The sequence below is a fragment of the Bos indicus x Bos taurus genome, chromosome 19, assembly GCF_003369695.1.
Source record: "Bos indicus x Bos taurus breed Angus x Brahman F1 hybrid chromosome 19, Bos_hybrid_MaternalHap_v2.0, whole genome shotgun sequence".
NCBI lineage: Eukaryota > Metazoa > Chordata > Mammalia > Artiodactyla > Bovidae > Bos > Bos indicus x Bos taurus.
This window is the reverse complement of record NC_040094.1, coordinates 34161733-34183346: the sequence shown is the minus strand read 5'-3', so window position 1 is coordinate 34183346 and position 21614 is coordinate 34161733. Positions and strand designations below refer to the sequence as shown.

At 39.6% G+C, this 21614-nt stretch overlaps 1 protein-coding gene across 4 annotated transcripts in view; it reads right to left on the bottom strand.

Moving 5' to 3' along the window:
* Positions 1–3935: 3935 nt before the first annotated feature.
* The window catches only part of LOC113877943 (zinc finger protein 624), a 33014-nt gene continuing 15335 nt past the window's right edge, over positions 3936–21614 (bottom strand). The window contains exons 1-7 of one of the 4 annotated variants that reach the window (XM_027518637.1): positions 19344–19418; positions 16142–16229; positions 15577–15664; positions 14131–14196; positions 12190–12316; positions 11382–11477; positions 3936–9553 (exon numbers count right to left, since the gene is read on the bottom strand). In XM_027518637.1, coding sequence (XP_027374438.1) covers positions 7329–9553; positions 11382–11477; positions 12190–12259 — 2391 coding nt within the window. In that variant the 5' untranslated portion in view covers positions 12260–12316; positions 14131–14196; positions 15577–15664; positions 16142–16229; positions 19344–19418 and the 3' untranslated portion in view covers positions 3936–7328. Of the gene's footprint in view, positions 9554–11381; positions 11478–12189; positions 12317–14130; positions 14197–15576; positions 15665–16141; positions 16230–18908; positions 19261–19343; positions 19577–21614 lie in introns of those variants that run through there. The other 3 variants (XM_027518638.1, XM_027518636.1, XM_027518640.1) reach the window with 3 other exon arrangements.

Below are 21614 nucleotides of genomic sequence, written 5' to 3'. Positions count from 1 at the left end.
ATGCCTTCAACAGGCCATTCCAGTTCCAGTGTCGATCACCCTGGAAGCTTCTGGGGACGTGGTTGGTGATACAATTAGTGGATCCTGTGAGAATATGCACAATCCATTAACCTCCTCTGCTGTAAAGTCTGTTAAAGGATAAACAAGGATAAAGCTCCTTGTTTATTATGTGGATGTTATCATGTGGATGAATCAAACATTCTATGAGCCCCAAGATAGTGAGTGGTTTTGTCTGAGACCTTGCAAGCAGGAAAGGAAAGCAAATAGCTAGAATATGAGTTGATTCAGTCATATGAATTGCTGTTGCTTTCATAACAGAAGGGATCCAGTGGCACTAACTTGCCACCAAGTGTCTGACTGGTCTCCTAGTGGGGTGGTAACCATATTAGGGACCTAGCACTGGGGAGCCTGTGGCTGGAAGGCTGGACGGTCAGCAGTTGCAGAAAGTGAACAAGCCTTGGGAAGGGGCAGCCTGGGATGATGGGCATATATGCAGAGCTTCCATCTCTGCCACCAGGGCTTCAAAATTTAAGCTTGTGTTGTCAGTACTGAGTGACTGAACAAAAGCTGATGGACATCAACTTAGATCCTGGACAGAAATGAAGTATAGGAGCTGGGCTTACATTTACCTGGCTTTTCCTCTGTTTATGGAGCGCAGGGAGAAAATTCCGCTCTTACTGTCAGAATTTAGGGGTGTTGCTGGGAGACAAAGGGGTGATATCCTAGAGGAGAAAGGTTTACAGTTACTTCCCCTCAAACCTTTAGCTGACTTCCAAGCTGTGAAACGAGAGAAACCCTGTAAAAAGCAGCACCTTTTTAAGGTGAGGTTGTGTGTGTTAGTTGCTCAGTTGTGTCTGACTTTTTGCGACCCCATGGACTGTAGCCCGCAAGGCTCCTCTGTCCATGGGATTTTCCAGGCAAGAATACTGGAGTGGGTTGCCATTTCCTTCTCCAGGGGATCTTCCCAACCAAGGAATCGAATTCAGGTCTCCTGCATTGCAGGCAGATTCTTTACTCTCTGAGCCACTGGGGAAGCCACCAGGGAAAGTGAGGTTAGGAAAGTTTAAATGGATGAGCTGATTTCAGCAGCTGGCACAGTACAGGGAAGATAGAGATTACAGTTCAAGATCAAGCTCTACCAAGTGAGAAGGGCTTGGTAAGGGCCTTGGAGCTTGCGCTGTGACTCCAGGAGAACCATGCTCTAGAGCAAGGACAAAACTGAGACAGACCAACTTTAACGTGATCTACTGCTGCTGCTGCTGCTGCTAAGTCACTTCAGTCATGTCTGACTCTGTGTGACCCCATAGATGGCAGCCCACCAGGCTCCCCCGTCCCTGGGATTCTCCAGGCAAGAACACTGGAGTGGGTTGCCATTTCCTTCTCCAATGCATGAAAGTGAAAAGTCAAAGTGAAGTTGCTCAGTCGTGTCCCCTTGCACTGCAGCCCACCAGGCTCCTCTGTCCATGGGATTTTCCAGGCAAGAGTACTGGAATGGGTTGCCATTGCATTCTCCGAACGTGATCCACTAGTACTCTGTTAAAATACAACCTTATCCTCTCTAGAGGAAGATAAACCAGGGATCTCTGCAATTTTTATACTTACAATAGCTGGCGTCAAATGAAATATTTTACTAATATTGAGTAGGTGTATTAAAAAATCATATAAAGCAAATATCCTCCATTAAAAAAAAAAAGATAACAGCTGACTAGATAGCAACAAAAACAACAGACATAGGAGTAGGTTCCAAAGTGTAGCTACCGTAGTTAACTGTCCAGGACTTGAAATAAATATTATTAATATATTCAGGAGAAAAGAATGGAGAATTTCAGCAGATACCTACAATCCATATAAAGAGAGGACAAAAATTCCAGAAATAAAATCTGACTAAAGTTAAAAATTCAAAATGTGGGTTTATTAGCAGATTAAGACAGTGGAGGTATATAGTTTGATGCACACAGAGAAGAAAGAGATGGGAGATAGAAGAAGCTTTAAGAGAGACATGGACCACAGTGAGAGACAGTGGAATGCCATTTTATTTTAGGTTATGAAAAAGATCCCCAAAACTAGCTATAATGAAAAGCAAACGTCAGATTAGAACCCTTATCCCAATGAAAATATCCTACCTAAATGAATGCAAAGTAAATATACAAAAAAAAAAAAAAAAAAGAAAGAAAGAAACAGTAAGGACAAAAGCTGAGATAAGTCACTGGATGCTCTGATAACCAGGCAAAGGGAACATGATCCAGTTAGAATAAGGAAAGTCTGGGAAGAACTAAGAACACAGGAATAGGCAAATATGTGAATAAATATGAGTAAACACTGTTTAACATAGTGATAATAATATCTTTTGGAGTTTAAAACAGAAATAAAATATATGGCTACAATGGAACAAAAGGCAGAGTATCAAGGGAATTAGACCATTATTTTTCTTCATTGCTTTGAAATATTGAAATACTAATTTCAAGAGTGCTCCAATGAGTCAAAGACATTTTAGGGGTAATGATTTTTCAGATGTTTCAATATTAGGACAACCTTACAATTTTAAAAATTAAGGAAACCAAAGACTTTTTATTTTTATAAATTATATCAATATTTATTGTATTTGAAACTAAAATCGGAAAAATGTTTACTGTTTTATTGATTTAAAAATACTAAACTTACAATATGATATTGAAAAATATTTTTGAAAAAAAAATCTTCAAAACAAAAAATTAGTGCTAAGAGTGGTGGTGTTTGAAATTTTTTGCAAATCTCTCTTAATGCCTGACTGGAATAGTTTCCGAGGTCTGCTGTAACAAAAGCACCACAGATGAAATGGCTTAAATGACAGCAGTTTATCTACTCAAGGTTCTGGGGATAGAAGTCCAGGAGCCAGGTGTCTGCAAGGCTGGTTTCTCCCGAGGCCCCTCTCCTTGGCTTGCTGGTAGCTACCCTCCTGTGGCCTCTTCACATGGGTGTCCCTTTGAGTGTGCACTGCTGGTGGACTCTCTGTCCATCATGTTTCCTCTTAAGGACACCAGTCAGACTGTATTTAGGAGCCACCCTAACAGCCTCATCTTAACTTGTGTTAGTCGCTCAGTCGTATTTGACTCAATGCGACCCCATGGACTGTAGCCCACCAGGCTTCTCTGTCCATGAGCTTCTCCATGCAATAATACTGGAGTGGACTGCCATGCCCTCCTCCAGGGGATCTTTTGGACCCAGGGATCGAACCTGGGTCTCCTGCACTGCAGGCAGACTCTACCATCTGAGCCACAAGGAAAGCCTCCTTGTAGAAGGGTGGCTTTTAACTTATCACCTCTTTAAAGGGCCTATGTCCTAAAGCAGACATTCTTGGGCACTTGGGAGTCAGAGTCTCAGCACATGAATTTGAGGGGTGAGGGACACAGTTCACTCAGTAACAATGGCTCAATAGAAGACAGCTGAATTCTGAGATCTTCTTTTGCATTGAATATTTTGCAATATCTCATGCCATGCAGCTTCCGAAAAACAGTAATCTATACTCATGAGAAAATGAGTATGAAAAATGAGAATGAGAAAAGTAAATAATGCCTTAGATTATGAAAATAGTCCTGCTGCTCTAGGGTAGCAACCAAAATAATAACTGAATGTATAATTAAGTTGAATAGAATATGAGATAATGAAGCATATTTGATTAATACAAAGAAAAGCAATAAAGGAGAAATGGAAGAAACAAGGTAACACAAGCAGACTTACACCCAATGAGTAATTACATGAAATGAAAATGGATTACACTCACTAATTAAACTACAGAGATTGTCAGACTAGATAAGACCCTAAATGGGTACTGCTTACAGGAGACATACTGTAAATATAAGGTCACAGATTAGGTTAAAAGTAAAAAATAGGAGAAAGACATATATTGCGTATATTTGCTTTCTACTGCTGCATAACACATTAATGGAAACAGTGGCTTAAAACAACAACTGTTTATTAGCCCACAGCTCTGTGGGTCAGGAGTTCAAGCACAGTGAGGTTGGATTCTCTGCTCAGGTCTCAAAGGCTGAAATCAATGAGTCAGCTGGGTTGATTCTTGTCTGAAGGCTGAGGAAGAATCCATTTCTGAGCTAAATCAACTTGTTAGCAAAATTCAGCTCCTTGAAGTTGCAGGACTGATATTCCTGTTTCCTTGCTGGGCTCAGTCACAAGCTGCTCTCAGGTCCTACAGAGTGCACATTCCTGTCATGTGGCCCCTCTGTCTTCAAGGTCAGCAATGAAGAACATGGCTCACACTGACTCCCCCTCATATTCCCAATCTCACTCACCAGGAGGAGCCCCACACTTTTTAAGACCTCAACTGATTTGGTCTGGCCCACTGAGGGTAATTTCATTATTCTGAGTCAACTGATTTGGGACTTCAGTTATATTTGCAAAATCCCTTCACAAAAGTACCTAGATTAGTGTTTGACTGAGCAACTGGGAACCTCTTGCATACCAGGGGCCAGAAGTTTAGGGAGCAATTTAGAATTCTGCCTAACACACCATGCAGACATGAACTGAAAGAAAACTATATCTAGAATATAGAAAGATATTCTAATAACCTGCAAATAACCAGAAAGAGTTATCAATTTAAAAATGGGAGAGTCTTGAATGGCACTTCTCAAAAGAGGATATTCAAGAAGCCAGTAAACACCTAGAAAGGGACTCAACATCAGTAGAGCATAAGGTGATGCAGATTAAACCTCTAACGTGATAACACTACACACTGGAACCAGGCTCTGGAACCTTCCAGTTCATGGAACTGCTCTAGTAAAGGTGTCCTGCATTATCTCTGCACCCAAATCCAATGGACATCTTTCAGTTCTTATGTCACTTTAACCTGCTGACCTTACTGCTTAGCTCCTTTCTTGGGGAGGTAAGGCAGACAGGGTATAGGTGTGATGAGGGGTTGAAGGCAGAAAGGAACAGCCAACACAGTTTATCAAGTCATGCAGACTGTTTGACAATATAGTTTTTTAAGGGTAGTATTTCAAGGTTAGACCCTCAAAACTTTCCAATCAGGAAGTGGTACGTTTTGTCCAAAGACGACACATCTAGTAATAGTTAATAAATTTCACTATTAAAATTCAATCAAAATAGTCATTTTAACCACAACGTCAAATTCATTTTAGGGAGACAGTTCCCATCACTCACCCGAGATCCCCTTCACAACATTGTGAGAGGGTATCTGACTTTCCTTCAGTCTCCATTAAAAGTGTTGCCCTACATGCCTTGTCCTTTTCAGGGGTCAGGTCCACGGTCTGTTAGGGCCTTCTGGGACCAGGATTACAGCCTCTAGGTTCCCATTTTGACTGCACGACTCTCTTAGTATTTCCAATACTAAGTATTGGAAAGTATTTCTAATACTTTAAAATGGACTTGGGAGTCCTTGGCTGTTTCCCTCTCTATACATCAGTAATGAAATGTTGTGTGGGGCTGTACACAGACCTTTTCACCACTGTGATCTCCTTCAGTGCCATGTTGAAAGTGGAACTTGTCCTGAGGCTTGCAAGCCTTCTGGTCTATAACCTGGACACAAGTTCCAGATATTCTTGGATATATTTTGCATCTACCGGAAATTTCTATTACCTGCTTCAAATGAAACTGAGAGAGTGAAGGGTGGTGGTGAAATGCTGGATAATTTCTTTGGAATCTAGGCAGCATCCAAACCAGTTCCCAAGCTCTTAAGATCCATGATCACTCCTGCCCTGCCAAGGTATACTCAGCATCCAGGGTAATTCCTGGGACATGACAGGTGTCCACAGGGAAAAAAAAATTAGCTTCACAGAAAAATAGGTTTTCATGTTTACATAAATATTACATACTCACTGGAAAGAAAAACTGAAAAATATGGAAAAACAGAGAAAGGTAAAACAAATAAAAAAACACTGGATTCTAAAAAAAATCTGAAATGAATGTCATTAACTTTTTGGAGACCATCCCTTCATTCATGGTTATCAAATGTTTACACATAGTAGTTTTATACCATATACATTGCATTTACATTTTTCTGTTATCCTTGTCTTTCCCAGCACTTATCTTACGCTTCTCCTTCCCTCCCTCCCTTCGAGGTAACCAATATTAACAGCTTGGTGTATATTCTTGCTACCTGTTTCCATGCTCATCTAATCACATGCACACATATACACATAAATGCATGTGATCATTACTTTAACAAAAATGAAATTTTGTACATATACATCTCTGTAATAAAGCACTTACCAAAAAATTGAGGAAACACCTTTTAGTCAACTAGTGTAAATATAACTCATTTAAAAAATTACTCTCATGTTGTTCCATGGTATGGCTATATAACAGTTAATTCACCCATTCCCCAATTAGTTGGCATTCACTTTGTCTCCAGCTGGGTTTCATCTCTGTCTCTATAAATAATACTTTAACAAACATCCTTACTAATGCATATACTTTTGCACTGATGCTACTATTTCTGTGCAGCAAATTCTCAAAGTGAGACTGCTGGGTCAAAATGCCTTTAAACATTTTAAAAATCTAAAAAATATATAGCTGGATTGCAAGTGGAAATATAAGTTGATATAACCGTTTTGTAAGAGCACATGGTTTACCAAACTCCACTAGCAAAATATCTCTTAATTTCTGCCAACTCCATGAAGTGGAAGTAACATCTCATGGGTTGTTTTAACATGTACTTCCCTGAGTACTATTTATTTAGGTTCATAACATTGTTATAGGTTAATGCACTTGGAGTTGTTTTTCTATGAACAGCCATCTAGTCCAGATGGATTAAGACCTCAAGGTAAAAAATAAAATTATAAAAATCTCAGAAACAAATCTAAGAGATTATATATAACCTGGGGATTACATGGGTCCTTTTAACTAAGTAAATTAGGAATATAAAAAGGAAAAGATGTTTTACTATAAAGAATTAAAGACTTACAATCTTTTACTATATAAAAAATACAAAGGCAAATACTAGGTTAAGAAAAACATTTGGAACACACATGAGAAAGGATTAATAACTCAAATACATTAAGAGCACCTCCAGATTCATAAGAAATATAGACAGGCCAATAGGAATATATATATAAATATATATATAAGCAATCATTGAAGACAACTTGTTAAATGAATAAAATATGAAATTTGGATGAAGGTTTTCACATGCCCTTTTTATTATGAATTTTCTTATAATTTCTAAGATTTAAGATGACCAACTACTTTTCTACATTCTTATAAAGCGTCTCTTCAGTGTGTATTTTCTGGTGATTGCTCCTGGATGTTTTCCCACATTCATAAAATATACAGTTTATAAGATTCTTGTTACTGTCTGAACAATGATTTGCTGTTCTCTATATTAACTGAATTTCTCTCTGATGTGTTCTTTGATGTACAGTAAGGCTGGAGCTACTCCTAAAGGCTTTTCCACATTCACTACATTTATAGGGTTTTTCTCCAGTGTGCATCCTCAGATGCACAATGAAGTCTGAGTTAGTTCTGAAGGCTTTTCCACATTCTTCACATCTATAGGGCCTCTCCCCGGTATGAATTCTCTGGTGCAGAGTTAGCTGTGATAGAGTAATACAACCTTTCCCACATTCCTTACACGTGTAAGGTTTTTCTCCAGTATGTGTCCTCCAATGAACTGTAAGGTATGAACCTCTCCTGAAGGCTTTTCCACAGACATCACATTTATAGGGTTTCTCTCCACTATGGATTTTCTGATGTTCTGTAACGTGTACCATCTGGCTAAATGCTTTGCCACAGTCATTACATTTAAATGGCTTCTCCCCGGTATGTGTCCTTTGATGGGTATTAAAGCCTGAGTTACTTGTGAAAACCTTCCCACATTCATTACATTTATAGGGTTTCTCTCCAGTATGCCTTCTCTGATGCACAGTAAGCTGTGATGTATTAGTGAAAGCTTTCTCACATTCATTACATTTATATGGTTTTTCTCCAGTGTGGGTCCTCTGATGTACAATAAGGTATGACTTAGTTCTGAAGGATTTTCCACAGTTGTAGCATGTGTAGGGTTTCACACCAGTGTGAATTTTCTGGTGTTCCTTAAGATTTACCATTTTGGTAAATGCCCTCTCACAGTCAGTACATTTATATGGTTTCTCTCCAGTATGAATCCTCTGATGTACAGTTAAGTGTGATTTTATTCTGAAAGATTCCCCACATTCATTACAGAGATAAGGTTTCTCCTCAGTATGAATTCGCTGATGTATAATTAGAGATGAAGAACGCATGAAGGCCTTTCCACATTCATTACATTTATAAGGTTTCTCTCCTGTATGCATTCTGTGGTGTACACTAAGGCATGAATAATTAATAAATGCTTTCCCGCATTCATTACATTTATAGGGTTTTTCTCCAGTATGAATCCTCTGATGTTCTGTGAAATTTGCTATACGATTGAATGCCTTCCCACATTCACTACATTCATAGGGTTTTTCCCCAGTGTGAGTTCTGATATGCACAATAAGACTGGAATTACTTCTGTAGGCTTTGCCACATTCATTACACCTAAAGGGCTTCTCTCCAGTATGAATTCTCTGATGAACATTAAAGATTGTGGTATTCTTGAAAGATTTTCCACACTCATTGCATTTATATGGTTTCTCTTCAGTATGGGTCTTCTGATGTACACTAAGATATGACTTATTCCTAAAGGCTTTCCCACAATCATTACATTTGTAGGGTTTGTCTCCATTGTGAGTTTCCTGATGTCTTGCAAGTTTTGATTTATCACTAAAAGCTTTCCCGCATTCACTACATTTATAGGGCTTCTCTCCAGTTTGAATTCTCTGGTGCTGATTAAGGCGCGCACACTGGCTAAAAGATTTTCCACAGACATTGCATTGATAAGGTTTCTCCTTAGTATGAATTCTCTGATGCACCATAAGTGATGAAGAAGCAATGAAAGCCTTTCCACATTCACTACATTTATAGGGTTTTTCTCCAGTGTGAATTTTTTTATGTTGACTAAGATAAGAAGGCTGGCTGAACATTTTCCCACATTCATTACATTCATAAGGTTTTTCTTTAGTGTGAGTTCTCTGATGTTGATTGAGTAATGACCTGTAACGGAAGGCCTTTTCACATGTACTACATTTATAGGGTTTTTCTTTCTTATTGGGTTTTTTCTCTAAAGTGAGTTCTGAGGCAGGGCTTGTGACTTTGCTGCCTTCTGTATCCTTGCAAATTTCCTTCCTCAGATGGGTATCTGTGATCAAATCTAAACCCTCTGTAAAATTTCCATCATGTGTTTGGTATTTGCCATGGGGCTCTTCTGTGATAACTTCTGGTTCTGGAAGAAGAACAGTTCCAAACTCAAAGCCTTTCTGAATAGTGGGGATTTTCTTGGGTTTAACTGTTTTTTGGCCTACAGGACTCTGCTGACTATACTGCAGTCTCAGTATCCTGTCGCCCCATTTCCATAATCCTCCCATTATGGGGTCCCATAGACCATTCTCTGTGAGTTTCTCTACAATGGCATCCTGTGATAAATGTTTTTTAGAAAAATCCTCTGTTGGTATCGTATTCTTGGTTGTAGGTTTGGTCTCCAACTCTGGGAGGAAAAAAAGAAAACTCAAATGACTCCTATTTCCTAGGTTGAGGAGATTGTACTAACAGGATAACAAAAGGGAAGCTTGAATTGATAATGAACATATGTTTTTAACTGCTTGCAGATTGGCCTTATTTTCTAGGAAGAAGGGGGTAGGGTTAAGGGTGGCTGATTGAGCAAAGAACCATAGCAGTAATTCAAGGAGTTTTCTTCCTATTAAAAAAAATTTATTCCCAGTAACCCTTCTACAATCCAAGTTTCTCAAATATTTCTTCCTTTTCCCATTCCTTTTAGAGTCAAATTCTTTAGAGAGGTTCTTCAAAAGCTGTAACTACTTCCTTGATTCCCATTTACTCCACAAACCAGACATTCACCCCCAACAACACTTCCCACTTGTTCTCATTATTTGTTCACTAGCTTTTCTGAGAGGGCTTTCTCTGACATTTCCTTGTCAGAATAGCTTCAAGTCTTCATATGTATCTTTTTTTTTTTTTTTTTTTGCTCTCAATTTAGATTTTAAAAATTGTATTTAACTATTTAAGTACAGTTTATTTATTATACAATGTTGTATTAATTACTGTTGTGCAGCAAAGTGATTCAGTTATACATTAATATGTTATTTTTTAAAAAATATTCTTTTCTGTATCTTTTTACAGAACATTTATGGAAGACACTGATTTTTCAGAAAGTAGGCTGAACTAGTCAAAATTAATATAGTTGTGAATATTACAAATAACGACAATTACTTTTATCAAGAGTAGTTCTGCAACCTTTTTATGGGTCTTAAGAAAATTTCTGACAGTTTCAAAATTTTCTTAAACAATTATACTGGGTGGTTGTGGTCTTATAATTTATTTGTATAAGCAAACTTAATATTTTACTTTTTAAAACACTTTCAAACTTCTTGAAAATTTTTATTTCCAAGTAATCACATCTAAATTTAAAAAAAATGGAATCAAAATCTGTGGTTAGTAAAATGGTTTTATGAAAAAAGAAATGGTTTGAGGATTTTAAAACTCAAGTAGAAGTTTCAATGAATTCACAGGATGAGACACAGGTCTGAACTCAGGGTCACCAAAAAAGACCACTCTAGAACCCAAGGACTAAAACCTAGATGATTTAAATATCTAAATGAATTAAGGTGACAGGATTTTTTTTAGGGAAAAAGAAAAATGGAGAGAATATGACACCAGCATATCTGAATAAAAGAGAGTATTGAACAGTGTTCTTTAAGTAGAAGAAAAATAATCTTAGTTAAAAAGGTAAATATTGGTTAAATAGATAAATACTGTATTTTGATTCTCAAATGATTTATTCATATTCTCAATAAGTTAAGATCTTGGAAGAGTGGAGGGGGGTTCAGCAGGCTTGTAAGTGAACAAAGTTAAATAATCAGTCAACAGGTTTAGCTTAAAAGAAATCAGTGATGATCCTTAAGAAAGCACTTTCAGGAAAATGAAAGAAGAGATATCAGATACACAGCAGTTAAACAAATGAGAAAAATATAAAGTTAACTGGAGAGGAGAGAATTGAAAGAATGAAGAAGAAATGAAAGAACAATTATGAAAATCATGCTCCCAAGAAAATAAAATAGGATGGGATGGGGACTACAAGTACAGGGCAGAGATGAGGGAGAAGGAAAAGGAGAGAAAAAGGGAGAGAGGAAGAAAAGGCAGGAGGGAGGCGTAAGGAGAGAGGATGAGATGGGGAGAATATTTTCCTCTGAGACAGCTTTGAACAAAGATACCCCCCAGATATTTCAAATATTCTGCTCCATCCAAGATCTACTGACTTTAAATAAATCTCATCCTCCAGTTTCTTATTAACTCACCCGAAAAGGGGGTTCTTGAAATTTCTCTCACTACCACCCATGGTCCTTTTCCATTCTCCAAATGAGATATCATGTCTGGTTTGGAAATTGCAAGCCCTGCTCAGAGAAAAATGAATAGGATTTGATTGTGCCTATGAGCAAGAACCAGGGTTAACTGCTCTTTATCTCCTGTGTGGAGTTGCTATGAGAAGTTCTAGAGGTGCATTCTCCAAGGCAGCTGCCAAGAGCCACCTATGGCTACTTAACTCTGAATTTAAATTAGTTAAAATTATATATAATTTAAAATTCAGTTTTTCATTTTACTAGCCAGATTTCAAGTTCTCAGTAGCCACAGTGTCTACTGCTTGTCATACTGGACAGCACAGATGCAGCAAATTCCCATCACAGGAGAATATCCTACTGCACAGCAGTGTTGTAGAGAATTACAAAGGTACCTCAAAGAAGCTCTGGACTGTAATCCTAGGTTTGGAAATAATCTGTTTAGAAAGAAAATAAACAGATTTGTTCATTCTTTCTAGAGGCACTGATAACTTTTACTCTTGAAATGACTGGAAAAAACTTTAGTCCTCAATCAGAGGGACTGTCAACACTCTCTAAGATTACAATGAAGTACATATTTCTTACTCTACAATTGGCAGACCATTGAGTTAAGAGCAAGAGACAATATAACTCCTAACAATATGCACCTAAGACTGAGATTTTAATGCTTAAATTCTAACCCAAAATTCAGTTAAGTATTTTAGAGAATCTATTATCTTCAGTAAATCTGGTCCAGTGGCAGGTACATACGCACAGAGCTTATCCTTACCCAAGGAGACAAGATTCCTATAATTCTCTAGCATCACATCCTTATGCAGGTCCCTCTGTGTAGGGTCCATCAACCTCCATTCTTCCAACGTGAAGTCTACAGCCACATCTTTAAATGTCACTGATTCCTGAAATAAATACAGAGATCCCTCAGGGGACTATACAGTTAGACCTATTAGGTAGATTAATACATACAAAACTGGGGAAGAAAACTAGCAGTTTCCACCCAAATATTTCCTTCCTTAAAATTCTGCCTTATGCATATTATCAACTTTTTTCAGTTCTATTCTATAAAATATGGCTTAATAAAATACATAGTTTATCATTCAGATTGTAGTTATAGAATATTATAAGCTGTCTGAGAAAGAAAAATAAGAAATCATGGGAACTTGAGGAGCTTTTTCGGTCAGGTTATAAAATATACATATATGCATCTTGTAAAAAAAAAATCAAAGAACGAGCTATAAAATTGTTTTAATGGTTACCTATTAGAGGGAGGAGGAAATAGAGTGAAGAGAACTGGAACAGAAGCTAGATTTCCTTGAATAGTTCCTGCCTTGTAGATTTGACTTTTGATCCATACAAATACTTTATATTATTATAAAAGAAAAGCTAAATTTAAAAAAGCAATTCCTAAAAATTAAAAGTAAGATGAAATCAACTGGTAGCATACACATTCATCAGAGAGGAACTATTTTGAGCATCTTTAAAAGACAGTAATTTTTCTGTATATCTCTTGAGAGATATATTCTGAGGAGAAAAAGAATTGTAAAAAACAGCACATTTTCAGCAAATAATCCTATTGCTGGTGGCAGTGATGGAAATGCTAAGCTATTTTGTAACTGTGTGTGTGTGTTAGTTGCTCAGTCATGTCTGATTCTTTTGCCACCCCATGGACTGTAGCCCGCCAGGCTCCTCTGTCCATGGAATTCCCCAGCAAGAATACTGGTCCAGGGCTGCCATTTCCTACTCCAGGGGAATCTTCCCTACCCAGGGATCAAACCAGGTCTTCTGCACTGCAGGCAGATTCTTTACCATCTGAGCCACAGCATTTACCCACATTGTGTGTGCAGTGTTGGATAAAGCAAATTAGAACACTAGTATCATTCAGAGCTAATAAATCTGACGTGGGAGAAAGAACATATAGATTCAATATCAATGAGATTATGTATAAACTCCAGAAATTCAAAACTGAATTGGAAATATTGGTATAAACTCATTAAGTAGTTTAAGGAAAATATCCCATTATACTTCCTAGCTTTGTCCACTGAAAAGGTCTAGAAACGATAACCAAAAAGGTACTTTTATGCAGTTTAGACTGTGACCTCTACAGATTCCACTAAAGGAAACAAGGACCTGGAACTTTCTGTCACAATTAAAAGCGAGGAAACTCTCAAAGACTATCAGGACAATATGTAAGACATTGGAGACAACTTAAAGAGGCTCCCACTAGCCAAACATGGGAAGACTTGAGCATCAATAAGAACAATAACTGTAATGGATTTAAAAAATATCTAATATATTTAAAATTATTATTTCATTAAAAAACTAAAAGGATACTCATTGATCAACTTTGGAGGATTCCTAGAGACTAGTAAATAAAGAGAGTCAACCCTTGCCCTTCTTTTCCTATGCAAACATCCAGTTTGCACAGTAATAAGATGGAATCAGATAATTGAGCCTCTGTAGGCAAGAAGTGAAGTATGTGACACAGGCTACTTTTTCATCAGGAATTATAACAAGACCACCTGTCAAATTAGGGCTGCCACCACTAAGAGAAACAAAATCTGTCAAATTGCTGCTACTAGCCCTGGGGTTACTATACTGGTCAAGCAAGATGGTATGCATGGTGAACCTGCAATGGTATTGGAACATTAAGAATTAGGGCAGTAAAAGAGGAGCTGTCACTTCATTCCCCTTAAGATACAACGCAAAGTATTACCTTTACCAATTCTGGCTCTTCTGCCTGAAGGTGAAGATCTTCCTCTGGCTGGAAAACTTGAGGACTCTGAGGGGACACAGAATAAGATCACTCCATGACTGGCTACCTGTTACAGACAGCACACCTCAACAAGCACCACCAGTCCACCGCAGATGTGGTGTATATACACCTCTTCTACTGTTTTATTTAGGGATGAAATTAAGGTCCATAGCAACATCCAATCATAACTTTCTTCCATTTTGTTTGAGACAATGACACACAGAAGACTGAAAAAGATATAACTGTATAGATTTTAAAGGCTCTAACAAATAATCTATCAAAACAAAAATAAACATATAAGGGGTATTAGATGCCACATAGTTCTTTTTCCTATGAGGATGAAGTCTGTTTCTCAAAAATTATCTATCTTACTCAAGAATAATATTCAAACGCTACTAACACCTGTTTTCTACAGTTGGAAAATCATTACCATGCCTGGGGGTTGGAGGGCATGTCTCCATACTCATTCGGGAAATATTTCAGGGACCTCTCACAACACTGTTTTCTTCCAAACCTTAAGATACTGTATACCTATAAGGACCTGATTTTATAAATTAAATTAAATTTTACTATACCTTCTAGTAGTACTTACTGATTTTGGATCTTGTGCCATTTTAAAAAATTAAGGGTAACAGAACTATTTTTAAATTTCATTGAGAAAAATGTCATCTTAGTTCTTCTAAGTTCTTATGTTAAAAATACAAATATTCAGCTTCTAGAAAATCAATGATGATGTGAGCTCAACTTCTGATAATTAGAGATGGGTTTGATCAGGCCTATACTAGACAAATACTTTAGATCTACTAATAAAGTGAAACACTTTTTCATTTTATCTTTCCAAGGATTTGTCTTAAGGACTATTTACATGTTATATATTTTTGCTATCAAGAATAAAAGATCACCACTACAGGTTATTATGAATCATTACTATAACAAATTATATTGGGACTACTTTTCTTCTGTCTCTCCTATTTAAAAAGTCACTTCTAAAACACGGCTTTAATCACATTACTACCCACCTCAAACACACCCAAACACTCACACATGCATGTATACACTTAAAAGTCTTCAGAGAAACAAGATCTAAGAAACATGGAAATATCTAAATTTCAATCCTATCTTTCTCAAATATCTATCTTGAATCACTAGCTCACTCACTGTTCTCTGCCTCAGAGCCTTGCCTTCTCATCTGAAGTACCCTCACAATTAATTTATGACAATTTAAATCCCACTTGTAATTGGGTCACAGCTTAAATCTAACCATCTTCCTGGGCTTTCCATGACTGATTTAGCCCATACTAATATCCCATTTCTTTTCTTACATATCACTCATCAACTTTATCATACTGGTCAACAACTGTCATTCACCTAAATAAATTATGTAACTGTTTCTTTTGTAAGCCTTACCTCAGTGAGACTGTAAGCTCCCTACAGCCAAGCACTGTGTCTTAAACATCTTCTTTCTCTCCATGTCATCTATTAAGCTTGATCACTTCTTAATGGGTAGAAAAGAGGAGAACACTAAGAGTGGGCACAAGGGGAACAGTCCCTATGAATTAAGGTGTGTGTATGTACGCATATGTGTACATATATTCTTTTTTCAGTTTCCTAAACAAAATTTTCCGATTGGAAAATACTCCATTCTACTATCGGATAAATAACTGAAATTTCCTGGGAACAACACAAAGTTAACATCATAAGTAAATTTCCCAGACTTCCTATCATATCTCAAGATAGTGCATATACTGTTTGCGAGATCTGGTGTCTTGATATTTGTTTCAATATGCATAGTGAATCTCCCTATAGATTACAAGCTTTACTATGATGAACCCAATTTTCATGGATCAAACAATTTGATTCAGTTACCAAAAGGGGTATGGGTGAGGTAGAGAAGTCACACAACTTTGAGAAAAGTAGGCATGCTCTCAAACCAGGACAATAGGTCAGATCAGAGGAGGTTTCCCCAACTTACCAGAGGTCCAACTGAAAAAACTACAGCAGCCATAATCTCTTCCTCTGGGTTCCCCTCTCTGGAAAAAGGGAGTCCTGCAAAGACAAATCTAAGAAAGAGAAATAAGCCATGAAAACCAATCTTGCCTTGGAAATCTCAGATGTACTAAGGGGAAATCTTGACATTACAAGTATGACCTCTCTAAAAATTACAAGTTAATCCCCAAGATCAGTGAGGGAATACTACTCTTACTAGTGTAGCTCCTAATACTACTAAATGCAGTCACTGCTAGCAGATCAAACATGGTACAAGCAGCTTTTAAACTACTTTCTCAATGACCTTCACATCACCCAATGGAAACTACATTCCCATTTCACATATGAGAAAATCGAGGCTTAGAAAAATTAAACCATTTTACACAATGCCATGTAGGATTCCAAATCAATCTACTTATAATGCCCACACTTTTTCCATTACATCAACTTGCTGTGTGTTGTGAAATAAAACAATTCAATCTTTCCTTGCCACAATCACCTCCTTACCTAACAATGAAATAATCTAATAATCTCTTTTTTCCTGTCTTTCCTATGAAGAGTCAATTTGCTAACAGTTTCACAGACCTCAGCTTCATGTAAAAAGAACACCACAACTCCAAAGATATTAGAAACCTTGACATGCTTCTCTCAATCTCCCATTTAAATAGATCTTTTATCTATCCTTTCTATATCAGGCAAAACCAAACAATAAGGAGCAGGATAGTAATAACGATATAAGACAAAGTGGAATCCAGTGCACAAAGCACTGAGCAGTAGTCCTCTTATAGTGAAAATGTTATATGCCTAAAAAAGGCTTTACACTGTGCAGAAGCAAAGTGGCAGAGATCTTGTTCAGATACCCGAGGCACTGATTCTGCTTTTTGTCTTTGGTTAAAGATACGGCCTTGTTGATGTTGAGTTTGGTTTGAAAACAAGAGCTTGAGGTTTGAAAACATTTTCTTAACAAATGCATAGTTGCGGAATGATGCTGCAAGGCATATAAAAGGGCAGGAGCACAGAGAGAATTGAGTTTTCCATACCTTGTGAAATTCTACTTTTGAATAAGAGCTTCCTGGGCAGTTTGACATTCTCACCACTCAGCAGGGCTTTGGAGGCCCAAAGGGATCTATGCTGAATTATGCTGAATATGTCCCTCCTTTACACGTATAATATACTTTCACTAAGAATCCACATCCGAGACTTCCCTGGTGGCTCAGTGGTAAAGAATCCACCTGGCAATGCACGAAACACAGGTTTGATTCCTGATCCAGGAGGATGCCACATATCATGGAGAAACTAAGCCCGTGCACCACAACTACTGAGCCCATGTTCTAGAGCCTGGGAGCCACAACTACTGAAGCCCGAGAGCCCTAGATCCTATGCTCTGCCACGAGAAGCCACCATAATCAGATGCCTGTGCCCCACAACCAGAGAGTAGCCCCTGCTCGCCACACTAGAGAAAAACTTGCACAGCAAGGAAGATCCAGCAGAGCCAAAAATAAATAATAAACTAACTTCGAAAAAAGTGTGTTGTGCGTCTATACACTAATAATGAACTACCACAGAGAAATTTAAGAATCAATCTCATTTACAATTGCCTAAAAAAGAAATACTTAGGAATTTAACCAAGAAAGTGACAGACCTGCATACATTGAAAACTTGAAGACATTAAGTGGAAAGATGTTCCCTGCTCAAAGCCTGGAAGAATTATCGTTGTTAAAAATGTCCATACTACTTAAAGTAATCTATAGATTAGATTCAAAATCCATCAAAATTCCCAAGGCATTTTTCACAGAATTGAGCAAATAATACTAAATTTGTACAGAACCACAAAAGAGCCCAAATTGCCAAAGCAAGTTTGAGAAATAACAAGGCTGGAGGTATCATGCTTCCTGATTTCAAACTATGTCACTAAGCTATAGTAATGAAAACAGTATGATTTTGTGAAAGATGCAGATTAATGGAAAAGATTAGAGTACAGAAATAAACCCACACACAAATGGGCAATTTATAACAAAGGAACCAAGAATATACAACAGGGAAAGAACAGTCTCTTCAAAAAATAGTGTTGGGAAAACTGGACAGTGACCTGCAAAAGCATGAAACTGGACTACTAACTTACCCCACATTAAAAAAGATTAAGTCTAAGTGAATTAGGTACCATAGGATCTCATTTAAATGTGGAATCTAAAAACAAAACAAACACCCTAGACTGCCAGATACAGAGAACAGATTGATGGTTTGGGAGGCGGGGTGGGGGTGGTAGCTGCGAAGTTGGTGAAGGTGGTGAAAAGGTACAAACTTCCAGGTGCAAAATAATTAAGTCCAAGGGACTTCCCTGGCAATCCAGTGATTAAGACACAGCACTTCCACTGCAGGGGTACGGGTTCCAATCCTGGTTGGGGAACTAAGTTCCTACAAGCTGCATGAAACGGCCAAGAAAATTAAATAAATAAAATAAAATAAGCAACCAGGGCTGCAATGCACAGCACCATGACTAGAGTTAATAATACTGCATTCTGGGAATTCCCTGGGATCCAGTGGTTAGAACTCCCGGCTTTCACTGCCTTGGCCCAGGTCAGGCTCTGGTCGGGGAACTAAGGTCTTCCAAGTTTGAGTAAGCTCCGGGAGTTGGTGATGGACAGGGAGGCCTGGCGTGCTGCAGTCCACGGGGTCGCAAAGAGTCGGACACGACTGAGCGACTGAACTGAACTGAAGTTGCCCCAGCAACAAAAACAAACAGACAAAAAAACCTGTGCTGCGTATCTGGAAGTTGCGCCGGCAGGAAAAGCTGCCTCCGCTTCCCAAAGGCAGGAGGGGGACACCTGTCAGGTTCCCGCTATCGAACCCCAGTACTTCCACGCTGCCAAACCCAGGACGGAGAGATTCTCCTTCTTCCAACCCGTCTGCTCCCCTCAAAGCCCTTCTCGGCCCACTCTTCCTCAGTCCAGGCGCAGCCGCGGGAAGAGGGGAGGGTCCAGTCACGCCCCCGCCCAGCCCGGCTCCCTCTCCCAGAGCCTCCAGGTCGCTGACTTCTGAGGTAGCCCGACCCCGGCCGCCTCTGAGGTGGGCGGGTCAGCTCCAGGCCCGAGGCCCCACCGGAAGCGGCCCCGCCCCCGACGCCGCCGGGAGCCGAGCGCCGAGGGAGGGGTGAGGGGGACCCGGCCAGGCGCCAGGGCAACTAATACCTGGCGGCCGCCCGAGGACAAGACGCTCTCAGAGCAGGGCGTGAGCGCTTCCAGCAATGGCGCCGGCGGCGGGAGCGGCCGCGGACGGCAGTGCGCCTGCGCAGCCGGCGGGGACCACGGCGCCCAGAATCCTCCGCGCCGCCGCCCTGCTTTGGCAAGTCCTTTCTGCTTTGGTGTGGGAGTTGGCATCGTAGACTGTTTGTGGACCTAAGAAGTTTGGTCACATTGAGAGATCACGACTGTGTGTCGAGCACTAAAACTAGTGATACAAAGAATGACACAGCCCTTGCCTCTGAGCACTTCCATTTGACTAAAGAAATAAAGCCACTGAGAGAACAGTGTGCGAGTCGCTGTCATGTCAGACTCTTGCGACCCCATGGACTGTAGCCTACTAGGCTCCTTTGTCCATGGGATTCTCTAGGCAAGAATACTGGAGTGGGTTGCCGTGTCCTCCACCAGAGGATCTTCCCAACTCAGGGATGGAACCTAGGTTTCCTCCATGGCAGGCAGACTCTACCATCTGAGCCACAAGGGAATCCTCAAACGTGAACGTGAAGTCGCTCAGTCGTGTCCGACTCTTGGCGACCCCATAGACTGTAGCCTACCAGACTCCTCTGGTCCATGGGATTTTCCAGGCAATAGTACTGGAGTGGGGTGCCATTTCCTTCTCCAAGGGATCTTCCCAACCCAGGGATTGAACCCGGGTCTCCCGCATCATAGACAGACGCTTTACCGTCTGAGCCACCAGGGAAGTCCAAGCGCACACGTGCGCGGGGGTTGGGGGTTAGGGGTGGGGGACTTGGGGATTGCGTGTCCACCTGTATCTGCCTCATTCAGTTTCTTGGCCGAAAAATCATAATGGCTTCATTTTAATTTCTCGATCTTTGAATTTTTCCTTGGCTCATCCTAATAATAAATGTTGATATTGTTAAAGCACGTTTTCTTTCCTTTGCCTCAGTTCCACGGTTTTGATGCCCAAAGGCCATATTTCCACATTGGGTCACACAGAATCCTCAAGGTTTCTAGAGCAGCTTCCCTCAATGATGAGACTGTTAACTCTAATACCACCCCCAGCCCCCCGCCCCTTTTTTCCCCAGCAGTTTCTGGCGTCTTAGCTCCCCGACCAGGGCTTGAACCCTGGGCCCACGGTACTTAATCTTGGAGTCCTCCTGATGACTGTTTTTCATGAAATGGAAGTAAGATTGCAAAGTCTTATTATAATTTGTATTATTTGCCTTAATTACAAAATGTATTCAAGTGCCTTATTTGAAGTATAACATACAGCAAAAAGGACAGAAATCATAACTCTACTGCTTAGTGATTTATTACCAAGTGATGAAATTAAAAGACGCTTACTCCTTGGAAGGAAAGTTATGACCAACCTAGATAGCATATTAAAAAGCAGAGACATTACTTTGTCAACAAAGGTCCGTCTAGTCAAGGTTATGGTTTTTCCAGTGGTCATGTATGGATGTGAGAGTTGGACTGTGAAGAAAGCTGAGCACCGAGAATTGATGCTTTTGAACTGTGGTGTTGGAGAAGACTCTTGAGAGTCCCTTGGACTGCAAGGAGATCCAATCAGTCCACTCTAAAGGAAATCAGTCCTGGGTGTTCTTTGGAAGGAATGATGCTAAAGCTGAAACGCCAGTACTGTGGCCACCTCACGTGAAGATCTGACTCATTGGAAAAGACTCTGATGCTGGGAGGGATTGGGGGCAGGAGAAGGGGACGACAGAGGATGAGATGGCTGGATGGCATCACCGATTCGATGGACGAGTCTGAGTGAACTCTAGGAGTTGGTGATGGACAGGGAGGCCTGGTGTGCTGCAATTCATGGGGTCGCAGAGTCGAACACGACTGAGCAACTGAACACACCTTTGTAACTACAACACAGTGTAAGAAAATAGAATAAAACTAGCAACTCAGAGGCTCCTCTCCTCAACCTCCATAAGCACTACCCATTCTGTCCTGCCAAAGCTAAGGATCATCTACTTTTCAACCCCACAGATTAGTATCCCGTGTGTTATAAACACGTGCATTTAGTATGTATGGATTATTCTGTGTCTGGCCCAACAACATATTTGGCTTAGTTTTAATTGTACTTTTCACATGAAGTCCTTCCCTCCCTGGTCTGCCCATCACTCCGAAGTGAGGGATATACTTGGCCTGAGCACCACTTGGTAGGAATAATCTTCCTCAGCTCTTTCACCTTCTCTAGGATAGAGGTTATTAAGCACAGGTGAACAATTAGAAATGCAATTGGTTTCCTGA